Raw genomic sequence first — 14297 nt, 5'->3', positions numbered from 1 at the left:
TTTCTTTGTTATTTTGATAAGGTATTGCTTTTTAAGTTCCAAGATCACCTGGCTGTTGAATTCTCATCATTATCTACCAAGCCCTTGATCCTGTTGGATTTTAATTACAGATTATCCTTAGATTTGCTTTGATAAGGGTTTCTATTCAGGTCTTCCCTCAAATATATTTTGGCACCATTCTCTTTGCAGATGACGTACGAGCGGATTCTGAGTAGATAACTTCCCTTCCCTATGCCTGAAAATTATCTGGGGACAACTTTAACTCCTCGAAGACCTGAGTCACTATATAAAGTTTCTTAAACCTTGATTTGCCGTTTTAAAGAGGGAAAAAGATAAAATCTTCCAATGATAGTACTTTTGTTAACGTAGTAGGACCCGGGATTTCTGCTTGACTAATGGATTTAGTGAATTGCACCAGTTGAAAGCTGAGCATATCGCTCACCAAAAATAACCACTCTTGGGACCTATCCTTTGCAGTTATTCTACAGACTTTTTTTAACCGACATATATGGTTTAGTTGTTTTTCATAACAAAATAAAAGCTGAAAATCATCAAAAGACATTTTCTACAAAATGAAAAACTTCTCATTCTTTTAAGTTCTTCCCATGGGCAAAATGAACTTGTTAATAAATTTGTCATGTGGAATGGTTTCTATGTAAAGTGAAAGCATACCTATGTTAAAACACTGCTATAGCAATAGGTTATTTTTAAATTGCTCTTTAAGATCATCTATTCAAATGCTCCCTAATAGACTGTATCATATTTTTCTTGTAGGGAGAAACGTTCATATTTTATACTGTGTGTCTTGTGACCTGAAGTGATTAATTTTCTTCTCAATAAGGGGCAATCTGATGAATGTCTAAATGAGTGTTAAGAGAGCAGAGCAGTTAGTTGCTGGTATGTTTTGGCTTCAATAACTGAAGTAGGGGATTTTCTTAGTACATAGTAGTAGTTCTTCCCCTTATGGACATAAACCCAGGTGGCTCTCCATAGATGAATAAAAGGATATTCTTCTTATTTTTATGTAGAGAAACTCTTACCATTCAAGGAAGGGCTTTTAAGAATTGAAAACTTGGTAAGTGTTCACTGGTCGCGTTGGTCAAATTTCCATCGCGTTCTGGGTCATCAGCCAAAGAGAGAATGCACTCAGAAACATTCTTAATGATCTTAATAAAACAATGGTCAGTAGCGTTTCCATATCCAAGGTTTTTTCTCTTAACTAAGAAGTGTTTATCGTTCAGTAAAGTGTCAGTAATTGTTTTCTGCTTTGATTATTCATAACAGGGGGCGAACAGGGAGGATCCGGGTCCTGTCTTTTAAAACTGGCATCATTTCTCTGTGTAAAGCACATTTGGAAGACAAGTACAGATGTAAGTCGTGTATATGAACTCAGTATTCTTTTATTAATGTTGGCTAATTACCCCAGTTTTAGATGGGGAATAACATGGTGTTCTTATTTGACAGCAGGTTCCTCATGTGAGATGTAGAACTACTTTCAGACTGTCATAAAATGTGATGTGTGCCGCTCCATGTCAGATGTTAAATTGTAGTTATTTAAATAGAGAATGAGGATTAACTTCTCCAGTCCGAGTATTATTTTACATTACATTGACTGTGTCTGAGTAAAACACATGTTCCTCGGGGGTAAAGTCCGATTTCCTAACCCCTTTGTCTAAGTCAGGAAAATAAATGTGAAGGTTTAATCTGTGCACTTGCCTCGTCTTTGGATGAAACCTTGTTTATTTTATAATCATCTTACTGCGAGTTGTACTGACATACCCAATTCTGTGATGTGATTAACATTTTATTATTTGAGAGACAGCTTGCCATTTCTTACAGGGTAAATAACACCTTAAAGAATTTCCTTTTGATGAGCTATTGGGCTCTTCTGCTCAAAATTTCTAAATCCAAATTAAAAGCAAATGCTAGAGGAGGGACAGTGGAGATGACTAAGTAACCATTCGTTCCCATTGTGAAGGAATGTACTTGTTTTTCCCCTTTAAATGCTCGTGAGAAATCTTTTCGGTAGGAATATTAAACAAACCTAGTGTATCTTGTCTTTTCTCTTTTCCCCTAAGGCCTAGCCACACAGGGATGTGGAGATGTGCTGAGCTTAAGGACGGGCAGGAGATAAAAGAGATTGAATTCCTCCAAAGCCACGCTGTGTCCTACTGCTCATTTCCCCCCTAGGAGTAAATTCCCACAAAATACACAAGCTCGTTTAGCTCTCACTTTTATGTAGTTTCCACTTGAGTTTTCTCATCCTAAGAACCCAAGAAAAAAGAACAGACCAGCTTTTGTTAGCCATTTGAAAATGTGTTTTGGATAAAACAGAATATTTCTGTGGGCTTTCGTCCTTTAAATATCGTAGTTACTTGTGATAGGTATGGTACCAGCACATCGTGATACTAACTTGATTCATCAAGGAAGCTTCCAGTTTGTGTTTCAAATAACTACTGAGAGGGAACAGGTTTGAGGTTGGCGGAACAAAAATGTTAACTTCAAGCGGGGCTATTTGAAGATAATTCATAATTCTGAACTTACGTGTGTGTACCCGAGAGACGAGAAAATGCTGTGAGAGGTCAATGTTGTTACTGCCATCTTAAATATCTCGTTAAAACATTTAATGTCTTAGAGTTTCAAGTGTGCTTATGAGTAGGAAAATATTCCGTGGATTTACTTTTTGGGCAACTTTTATTTGAATACAAGATAGGATTAAAATAATTGTATTTCTGAGACCAAAACATGTTGCAAGTGTTTGGCGTATTCATTCATTCCTTGAATGCACGTATATTGGGCACCTGCTATCCTCCACCTGGCTGCTCTCCTGCTGCACACATTTCCGGCACACAGTTGAGCAAGATACGGTCCCAACCTTGAGGGGATATCATTCTTCAGCCAAAAAGACACATATTAAATCAGTGACAGTGTAAAGTGATATGAGCTAATTACGAATATGTACAGCATCCTGTGGGAACATGTACGAGAAACTCAGTGATCGTATGACTTCATAAAGAAGGCCCAATTTTGATATATTTTGGAAGCTGCTGTCCGAAGGGGGATGGTGCTTTGGGCCCGTTCTGTGTTTCTTAAGGCTGAAACATTTATTTTATGATGGTGGTCACGTCATATATATAAAATATTTTCTAAAGTATTATGTTCTGGCTTAGGAAAAACTCACATGTCAGAACTGTACGTAAGCTCTCGTTACTTGCAGGGCTGTAGTTTATTTAAAAGTTGTCACACTTCATATATACACAGTGATGATTAACTTGATCCATAAAAATAATAAATGTGCAGCTTAGTGTACAGTAGAAGTACACGGTGGGAATATTGGCTGCTCTTGCGAATTGGTGCTGGAGTTGAGCTGGTCCTTAGATTCTGCTAACATCTACTTCGTTCTGCTTTTGGATGGTTGCAATTCTCTTTTTCCTTTTGTAGACCTTTTCAAGCAAGTGGCCAGTTCAACTGGATTTTGTGACCAGCGCAGACTGGGCCTCCTTCTGCATGATTCTATCCAAATCCCAAGACAGTTGGGTGAAGTCGCATCCTTTGGGGGCAGTAACATTGAGCCGAGTGTCAGGAGCTGCTTCCAATTTGTAAGTTATTCACCTTCTCAAGTAACATACTTATTCTTTTGTATTTTAGAAATTAATATAAAACCCCACAGAACTGTAGTTTCTCATGTTAGCTCTTCCATAGGCAGGTAGGTAAGGGATTTTTGATATTTGAAACCTCTGTAGGCAGTGGCTTCTGGAACTGTGGGTTTGGGGAGAGAGGACAGTGCAAAGGAAGGGAAAGAAATCTGCGTCTGCAGCCAGAACCCCGCAGTTGCTAAGATGTTGGGAGGGAAGGGAGTCTGCATGGTTTAGCGAGGGAGGAAGTAATCTCCAGCCAGAGAAATCCTTTGTAAAAAAGAAAATGACCTTTGTCTGTGAGTATCTTAGTCTCTTAGTTTTTTTTTTCTAACCTAATTCTGTCATCGTAGCCTTCTTTTCAGTAGCTGTTGGTAAATAGTTGACACAGCTATCTTTTTAAAAAAAAATAAATTTATTTATTTACTTTTGGCAGCATTGGGTCTTTGTTGCTACGCGCGGGCTTCAGTAGTTGTGGCTCACGGGCTCTAGAGCGCAGGCCTAGTAGTGGTGCATGGGCTTAGTTGCTCTGCGGCATGTGGGATCCTCCCAGACCAGGGCTCGAACTCGTGTCCCCTGCATTGGCAGACGTATTCTTAAGCACTGCGCCACCAGGGAAGTCCCTAAAGTTTTCCTTTTGTAACTTTGACATTCCTCTACCGTTCCAAGGCCTGGATGGTGACTTCCCATAGGCTTACAAGCAGGTTGGAGGTTTGTACTCTCTGCTAATGTCTGTCACTAGCTCCACACACTCCTGTCCATTCTCCTTCGTATCCTGCTGCCCCAGTGCCTTTTCCACACCATAATCGGTGTCCCCAGAAATACCCTCTTCCTCCCAAGTGCCTCAGCACTCCGTTGATAGCCATTTAGTTTGTTTCTCTTTTTTGGTAAGATAGATAATGCTGCAGTGAACATCTTTATGTAGTTAGCTCTTTTCTTTGACACAAGTTTTTCCCTTAGGATAAATTCTCAGAAATGGGATTAACAGATATAAACAGTTTTGTGGCTTTTTTTGATACATATTACCAGATGGCTTTTTGTCAGAAGTTGTTTGTAGTACCACCAGCACTGAAGGAATGAGGTATTTGGAGTGTTACATTATTCACAGTGTTCTTATGTTGTTTTTCAAATGGTAAGAACTATTTTTCTTGTATGGGGTTTCTCGATCCGTCCGTGGTAATCTCATTACCGATAGAACTAGGTGTACAAATAACTGGGTTAGACCTGTATGTAGTCTGACCACAGACTAGGGTAAAACCATAGAAGGCCTTCTGGGCAGAACATTTTGAATATTTAGATATTTAGAGCACTTTTAGCATTCATTTAATAGTTCACTGGGCAGAGTAAATAAATGCACACATAATAAGGCCACTTAATGTAGCATTGGGTATACTGTTTGGATCGTTTTGCCAAAATTATGGCAAATTGGCTGTAAAAGTAAAACAGATGTGGAGAGATAAATGCATTTTTTCACCTCATACTCAAATCTCCCAAAACATGAACAGACTGTCACTTCCTCTGGGTTTTTTCTTACATGTTGCTGCATTAACATTTCTACTCCAGAACGTAGACACAAGTAACTTTCGCACAATGAATATTAATGGCCACAAATAGTCCAGATCCATTTTTTTTCAAAACCCTATTATAAAACAACTTGCAGTGCTTAATTTTTTTTCCGAAGCGTTTTCTCTTCAGTCAAGTTTCAGTGACTTTTTACTTTCTAATTGTGAAACCACACACACACACACACACGTACACACACACGTGTTCGCATATACATATATACACAGCCGTGTATGTCTTGTGACTGAGGTTGAGAGTAACGGTCAGAGCTCGAACCTGCCGACAGCCATCTCTATTGAGAGACGGTTCCTGCCGCGAAGTCAGGCGGGCTGGCCTCAGGGCCACTGGAGCCATTGTCCTGTCACCTCGCGGAACTGATGGTGCTGCAGCCACCGTCACCCTCGCTGCAGACTCTGGCTCTCTCTGTTTTTTTTTTTTATGTATCTGACATATAACATGGTGTGAATTTAAGGTGTACAGCACGTTGATTTGATGCATTTGTATATTGTAATCTGATTGCCATTGTAGCAGTAGTTAGTGCCATCACGTCATATAATTACCATTTCTCTTTTGTGGTGGGAATAAGTAAGCTCTAGCCTCTTGAACTTGGTTGTCGGGACAAGGGGCTGCTGAACAGAAACTCTACTTTCCGTCGTGCCGTCCTCTTATCAGGAGCCCGGTCTGTTCCACGACTGCCTGTTGCATTCTCTTGCGGGATGCTTGCCTTCTTCACTCCCCTGCTTCCTCTTGTTTCGCTCTGTCCCTGTCCCTGTAACAGCTACACTCTCTTCTCAGCGTCAGAACTTTGAACTCAGTCCACTACCTGATCGCATAGTGGTTGAACACATCCTGGCTAGCCAGTCTCGAAGCTCTCAGAAAGGTCTTTTCTGAGACTGGGGGGAAATCTATCAAGATATTAACAGTGGTGACAGGACGGGGTTTTTTCCCTACTCTTTTGTATTTTCCAGATTTTCTTCTTTGAACATTTAGAATTAGAAAAAAAAAATGAGTAAAGTGCTAACTTTTCTTTTTAAGGGGAAGAAGCATCTTTTGTGTGATTCCTGTTCATTGCCACTCATACGCTATTTTCAGGCCTTCTCATCACTTGCATAGATTATTGCACTGTCTTCCTAGCAAGCCTCCTCTAGACCCCCGGTGCCTTTTGTCAGTCTCACTGCTCTCATACGGGTTTTAGAGAAACGTATTCAGTGTATGACACCGTGCTTCGAAATCTTCAATTTCTTTTCACGGTCCACTGAATAAATCCTAATTTCTCTACTTAACTCTCAGACCTTTCCTGATCTGTTTCCATAGCTGCCCACGGTTTGCTTTCACTACCAAGTAACAGATTCTCCCTACCATTTGTACTAACCATGCTTGGAAATAATACTGTTACTACTGCTACTGATGGTAATATTCTACTTTTGTTCACACAGTTCTCATTTAATCTTCCCAAACCCTTTGAAGAGAATAGAATAAGCAGGTTGGGGGGGTTGTTTTATGGTTTTTTTTAATAGATGAACAATTTATCAGCGCCCCTGCGTTTCCTCAGCTGGTGGAAGAGTTTGATTCCTAGTCCAGAGCGCATGCCTCCCCCACCCCCCCGCCCATTTTCCGCCTCATCCCCAAATATGCATTTTTTCATTTTAAGGCTCTCCAGCTTCCCAAGGTGAAATAACAGGCATTTTTTTTCTGGGTCTCTGCTAGAATACATGATGCCATAACAAAATAGGGAACATAGGAGAGTTGGGGAGGAGAGGAATCCTCACTTTAAGACACTGAGCGTTCGCAAATTGGATGTTGCTAAAAGGCTGTGGTGCACGTCCTATGGGTACAGAGCCGGGTGAGGTTTATATTACTCAGATTTGGGGGCCCTCTCTACTTGGTAGGAATTGGCAGTCTGCGTGAACAGATCCATTGTGAATTCTTCCTTCAGAATTGGCGTCCTAGCCCTGGCGGGCTTTTCCTCAGCCAGGAGCTCTGGCTATCACCTTGCCTTTCGGAAACCATGCAGCATGCATGAAAATTCAATGTTTGCTGGAGGGAAAGATAACAAGAGTGATAATGCCCCCTGCCTAGCCCTGGCGGGCTTTTCCTCAGCCAGGAGCTCTGGCTATCACCTTGCCTTTCGGAAACCATGCAGCATGCATGAAAATTCAATGTTTGCTGGAGGGAAAGATAGCAGGAGTGATAATGCCCCCTGCCCTTTGTTTGAAGCATAAGACCTTGGGAGTGGGGCCGGGCTGGTTCCTTCAGCAAGCTTGTGCTCAAAGGCTGTTCCTTCTACCAGCCTAAGGAAATGAACAGCAGGAAAGTACTTGTTTCTCCTACAAATACATTCCCTGCATCACAGAAGGAGAAGTTGACTTCAGACTGTAGTCTTTTTATTTCCTTTTTTTTTTTTTGTCACCGACTAGAAAACTTCCTTCTTTTCAAGTCGGTACAGTTAGGAAAGTGTTGGCTTCTGGCTCAGACAAGGGCCTGGCAGGGACAGGAGGAGAGCAGAGCAGTGTTTTCACGTGCAGTGGTAGCTGGGTGATCTTTTTATAGGTTTCCTCAGCCCGTCTGGGGATGGATGGCGGTGATGGTTGCACAACAGTATGTATACACTTAATACCATTGAACTATCCACTTAAAAATGGTTAAGATCGTAAATTTTATGGTATATGTATCTTACCACAATTTTAAAAAAAACCCCAAAAACTTCTTAAAGAGAAAAGGAATTGCCAAGTCCAAATAAAATGCTTTGCCTATTTAAAAATCAGTATAGGTCCATCAAGGAATTATCCACGAGGCCAGGAAATGAAGTCATATCTGTGGGTTTTAAAAGGGAAAATTCACTATAAACGTATGGATTTGACAGTAGTATCTTCGCTGATATTAAAGGAGGCAACAGGATACGTTTCTACATTAGAAGCGTATGGCAGTCAACACGTGTACTGGGAAAATGACTCTTTTGGGCATTAGTAGAAGTAAAGATTTGAAACTAGTTTGTTTTGGAAATACAGCTTCAGTTAATGCATCATCGGGTTGATCTGCTTTCATATTCCATGGGATCTTCCCTGTTGACAGAATAGATTGATCCTTATGACCTCCGCAAGGCCGGGTCTGCCCTGGCAGTGAGTCAACAGGCTGCCCGAAGGAACCTGAGACATTGTCCACATCTCTCCTTCTTCAGATGAGAAAACTGAAACCCACATAGGCAGAGTGAATATTTTCTCCATTCTGCAATTATATTTATGTCAGAACTAGACATCAGGCCCAAGTTCCCTATGTTCCAAGCCAGCATTTCCTTCTGCTAAACCATCTGAGTAGAAATAAATGGCTTTAACCAGTTCAAATATTAGACTGAACGAAGAAAGTGTTAGCATGATCCTTTATGTGAATTTTAGGTTATAATAGGATATGTGGATAAATGAACACGCCTTCACCTACCCCAACACACATGTGTACACACACACTATGATCTGTATTTAAAATACTCTAATCCCAATTTCAGGTGTCTAGTCTACTTCCAAATGAAATGAAATAGTATTTCCTCTTAGGTGGGCAAAACTTTACGCTTTTAAGTGACTCCAGAAAAGAGTCATGTATCTGCAAATTGGTATTTGGCAGTGCCCTGAGAGGTACTCCCTTCTCCCCTCCCCCCGATAGTCTTTGTAGTATTTTCTGCTGTAAACATTGTAAGCACCTTATTGTTGAGACAGAATCGAGTGTACCAACTTTGTATTCAATATGCTTCACCTACAAGAGCTTGCGTGCCAAAAGTTGTTTATTCTGCATCTGTTTTCTGCCTCCTGTTGTATGCATGCGTTCAAAATGAATAAGTTGCTTTTTCATCTGTCTTCTGAGTTTTTATATTCCTCTGACAAAAATGAATATCATCTGTGCACAGTTGCTGTAATATAGAATGATACAGAAATGGGAATAAATTACCACCTCAACTGTCGAGAACGTGTGTGTGTGTGTGTGTGTGTGTGTGTGTGTGTGTGTGTGTGTGTGTGTGTGTGTGTGTGTGTGTAAATAGTAAATCATTCCAGGACATCTGGAGTAGTGAGTGGCAGAGTGGTTAAGCACATAGGCCCTGAAGCTGGCTGCCCAGGTTCAAATCCCAGCTCTGCTGTTTGCTGGGTGTGCAACCTTGGGCACATTTCTTGACCTTCCTGGCCCCTAAGCTCCTGGAGCAGTTGTGAGGATTAAGTGAGCGAATAGAGGCAGGGCACGTAGAGTGGTGGGCACATAGTTAGTTATGATTATCCGAAGTGTATTTTAACATGAGAATAGCCCACCAAGATCAACAATTCCTTTTATCCATAACCCAGCATCTGTAGATGAGAGTTTAGAGACTCTTGAGATGGTGTTAAAGTACCATGCCAACACACTCCTTAACCAGCTTGCCGGCATTCCTCATGCCAATTGATCACATTTTACATTTCCCATCCTTAAAATAACTCCTAAAAAATCTGCTTTGCCTAGGTTTCCTTTGGCCGTTATGGGCCCTTTTGGGACTTCCCTGGCGGTCCAGTTGTTAAGATGCCGCGCTTCCACTGCAGGGGGCGCGGGTTCGATCCCTGGTCGGGGAACTAAGATCCCGCATGCCTGTATGGAGCGGCCTAAAAAAACAAAATAAAATAAAGGTGTTCCTTCAAAAAAAAAAACAATATGGGCCCTTTGGTCTTACGGACATTCTTTTTACACCCGTTTGGACTGATGGATACTCACTAATAACTACGATATAAGTTACTAGGGCTTGGTATGTATAAGTAGAGCTAGCGTCACTGAGCTCCTACTGGGCCTGCTCATGGACAGAATTCCTGCAAATTTTGGGGAAAGACCTTTTATCAGGGTATTATCAGCATTGTCTGGAGTTCACTATTGGTTTTCAGTTGCTCTTCTTTTCTATTTTGACTATAAGCTGTGGTGGTTTACCTTCATAATTATGTCGTGGTTTATGCTGTTAACTTCTCCATGTGGAGTGGTAGATATTTTCTTCACCAGTGTTTCAAAGATAGGTTTGTGTTGGAGTTGAAACCTGTTTCATTTATACACTTACTGCTAAGGAAAAGCACATGTCATTCTGTTTCTGCTTTTTACCCTTCTAGAGCAGAAGTCTTTGTTAGGACCAAATTTTCCTTCCTCCCCTCCCCTCCCCTCCCCTCCCCTCCCCTCCCCTCCCCTCCCCTCCCCTCCCCTCCCCTCCCCTCTCCCCCCTTTCCTACAAAAGCTGAGGCAGAGGTGCTAATGAAAGAAACCTTTTTTTTTTGAGAGCCATGCTTTTAGTTGGAAGTGTATTCTGGACTCCCTTTGATCAGTTCACCATTAATTCTAACTCAAACTGATACTTACCCACAAAGCTCAGAGAAACAAGGAAATATGAGTTCAACATTTACCATTTTCTTTTTTCCCATGTTTGTCACTGGCTTGTAAATTGGATTTTTTTAAAAAACATCTGTCTTTCTACGAAGATTATTTAAGATAAAGGGAAGTGCAAAACTTCTTCCTGGGACACCCTTATCTGTTTATCCAGGGTGTCTTGATACACTAACAGCTAAAGTGGTTTTTTTTTGTTTGCTTTGCGTTTTGGGGGAGGGCATTTGAAAAAATAGTAAAAAAAAAAAAAAAAAAAAAATTCTAATTAGCTTTTTTTTTTTTTTTTTTTTTTTTTTTTTTTGGCGGTACGCGGGCCTCTCACTGTTGTGGCCTCTCCCGTTGCGGAGCACAGGCTCCGGACGCGCAGGCTCAGCGGCCATGGCTCACGGGCCCAGCCGCTCCGTGGCATGTGGGATCTTCCCAGACTGGGGCACGAACCCGTGTCCCCTGCATCGGCAGGCGGACTCTCAACCACTGCGCCACCAGGGAAGCCCTAGCTTTTTTTTTTTAAGCTACATTAAAAAAATACAGTACAGTCTGTTCCAGTGTTCACTTCTCTGAGTTTAGACATATAGTTTTGTCACCACCACTACAATCAAGACAGAACATTTGCATCACCCCGAACATTCCCTCTTGTTTTGTTGTCATCCTGCCTGCTCCCAGTCTCTGTGTTCTGTTCCTATACTTTTGCCTCTTCCTGAACTGGATTTTAAATGATTGTAGGAGGCAGCAGTGGAAGAGTTAATGTGCTGTCTTGTACTTGAGCATAATTTGTCCTGATACCTACTTGAGAAAAGATATTCCATGATATCTACAGGCAGATATATGTGCTCTACCATGTATCTGTGAAAGTTTTCTGTTAAATAAGAACTCTCTAGCATAAATGAATAACATTGAGTATACTTACAGGTTTGCATAGATTTAAAAATTGTGCTTCTGTTCCCTGGAGCCATGGTGTTAATTGGTTTATTAGTCAGGTGGAGTGGAAAGCCTGAGGTCAGGACAGTTGTCCTTGAACATGTAAATGAAGAGCGGATAATCACTGTGTGTTACTGTTTGGGCTTATTTTATCTTTAATGGGTGATTCAGAGTCCTCATTAATATTTAGAGCAGTGACTGCTGGCCTCCAACCTGCTCATTATCTTCAGAACTTTAAATAAAATACTTGATTTCTACCCAAGACAGCAGTTATGGGAAGCCTTTTACTTCTTCTTGTCTCATGAACACAGCTGTTGACCTCTCAATCCTTATTTCAAACAAGAAAAATTTCTGGTAACGTTGGGCTTCTTCAACTCGTATTTATGGCTGAAAATTCATAGTCGGGTATCTGGGGAAAGCACATCTCGGCTGAGTATATGAGGGGACACATTAGAGCAATGAAGCTAAGGACAGGGAGGACATCAGTTTGGTGTTAGGTTTGTGTTTTGCGAGAAAACTAGTCCTGAAGAGTTTTTCACATTTTATACCATTGGTTATTAATGCATTTCCCCCTCCCCTATCACAGTTATCACAGTTCCTTACACTCTTGCCTTCCTTGCCCTCCCCCCCAGGAAGGGGGGTGCTTGGTGAGAAACAATGGTTTCCAACCAGTGTTTTATTTTGAAAAAATTTCAAGTATAAAGAAGAGTTGAAAGGATAGTATGATCAACACCTGTATGTCTCGTACATCTGTCCAACCCCTGGTTAGCGTTTTGCCCCATTTACATTTCACTTTTCCCATGTATGTGTGCCTTTGAATCTACACACACAGACACATCTTTCTCCTTTACCATTTAAAGGTAAAAGGCCATCATACCATAAAACATAAACCCCTGAACATTTCACCATATATCTTGTTTCAAAAAGCCTTTCTCCTGCATAACTGCAATACTGTTGCCACACACAAATTTAACATTAAGTCAGTCATATCATCTAGCTTGCAGTCCACATTGAAATGTCCCCATGGCTTTGGAATGTTCCTTATTTCTGGTAGTTTTCTTCCAGGATCCAGTCAAGGTCTTTGTCTTTCATTGGCTTGTCATGCCTCTGTACTTTCACTTAATCTGAACAGTCTCCCAGCATTTTTTGGTTTTTTCATTCATGATATTGACATTTTTGAAGAGTCCAAGCAGCTTTCTTAAGAATGCCTCATATTCTGGATTTTTCTGGCTGTTTCTTTGGATTAGATTCAAGTTGAATTTTTTTGTTTTGGCAAGAGGACGACAGAGGCGCTGCTGTGTCTTTCCCACTACATCACAGCTGGAGGGACAAAATGACACTTGGTTCTTATCAGTAGTGCTAAGAATGGTAAGGTGGTGTCAGATATTTCCATTGTAAAAGTGTCCTTTTCCCTTTGTAAATTAGAAAGTCATTTTTGTGATATTTTGAGCACTTGTGATCATTCTATTCCTCAACAGCCTTTCACCCTATGGTTTTAGCCTCCATTGGTGATCCTTTTCTAATTCAGTGATTACATTAGTGGTCGCCTAATAGTGGTTTTCTCATTCTACCGTTTTTTCTGCACGTATTAGCTGGTTTTCTTCTGTAACAGAGCTCCCACTTTTCCCCTCTCTTTTTCTGAGTATCACCATGGACATCCAGGGTGATTTTCCGTGTAGAGAGAATGGGACTTCTCCTGACTGAGCTGCCTTTAGATACTATTTTTGCCATGACGTTGCTTAAAACGCCAGTGCATGGAATTAACCGTCCTTTCCCCCGTAACAATGTAAGCATGTGTCTGATAAATACATTTCCGTATCAGCCAACTCTTCTGTGGGACCAAGTCATATAACATGAGTTATGTGCTAATGAGGATTGAGAAACTCATAGGCTTTTCTGTTTCTTTTTTCCCTTTTGCTACCTCAATTTACGTTAACCTGCACCTGTCAGTCCATGTAGCTCATATATGTCATAGCATCTAACGGTAGGAGGAAGGACATGTAATGTCAAAAAGAAGGAGGAAAGGAGACGATCAGAAGAGATAAGAGTATGCATTTACCTCAGTGCTTATTGAATATTCAATTGTATCTTCATGTAGCTCTCAGTAGACCAGCATAGAATTCAGTTCAAGATTGGTACCTGGGCATTGTCTCAGGTAGGCCATATTTAGATAGCAGAGCCTCTCGTACTCTTGGCCAAGTTAAAGATTCAAAAGGTTTTGGAGATCAGCCTTGTATGTTCCCATCGGAAATCACTTTTGTCCACCCTTCTTTACAAACTCCTTTAGGCATACATATTTTAGTCTCAACTAATAGATGATCTTGAGCTGTTTCCTCTTTGAGCCTTTTCTCATCTGTAACATCAGGTGAAACATTATCTCAAGAGTTACTTCTCCCCAGGTTTCTTTGATTTTATATGCTGAGTGTTGTAAATGGAGAAGGCAGAAAGGGATATGGAGTACTGTGTATACTTTAAAGCTGGGTCATTATCAGCCAAGTCTTACCTGATCTTCTGGGTAACAATTCTTGTAACAGAGATACAAGATACAGAAAACAGTCTTATATGTACGGCGTGGCCTTTCACGTGAGACCACCTGTTCTCTGAATAGAAGTAGCATAGACTGAGAACAAGATGTGAAAAACATTGTGTGGAGCCTCATATAAATAATCCCTGGTGCCCCTACACTATAGTTTCCTCAACAACTCAAAGGTAAGACACAAGGATCTTATGTCTGAGATGACCAAAATGCCACCTTCCTTCTGTTGTATTTGTTACATGCAGGTTTCGTATAGTTTTATAGCAGATTTTTTA

At 40.9% G+C, this 14297-nt stretch overlaps 1 protein-coding gene across 6 annotated transcripts in view; it reads left to right on the top strand.

Annotated features, from left to right (window-relative positions):
- Positions 1 to 14297, top strand: part of DMD (dystrophin) — a 2124682-nt gene that overhangs the window by 2022638 nt on the left and 87747 nt on the right. For all 6 annotated transcript variants that reach the window (XM_060001925.1, XM_060001919.1, XM_060001920.1 and 3 more), the window contains 2 exons: positions 1285 to 1370; positions 3442 to 3599. In XM_060001925.1, the coding sequence (XP_059857908.1) occupies positions 1285 to 1370; positions 3442 to 3599 (244 nt within the window). The remainder of the gene's footprint in view (positions 1 to 1284; positions 1371 to 3441; positions 3600 to 14297) is intronic.

The sequence above is a fragment of the Delphinus delphis genome, chromosome X (genome assembly GCF_949987515.2).
Source record: "Delphinus delphis chromosome X, mDelDel1.2, whole genome shotgun sequence".
Classification (NCBI taxonomy): Eukaryota; Metazoa; Chordata; class Mammalia; order Artiodactyla; family Delphinidae; genus Delphinus; species Delphinus delphis.
Note: the sequence above shows the minus strand (reverse complement) of the source record. Positions and strands in the feature narration are given on the sequence as shown.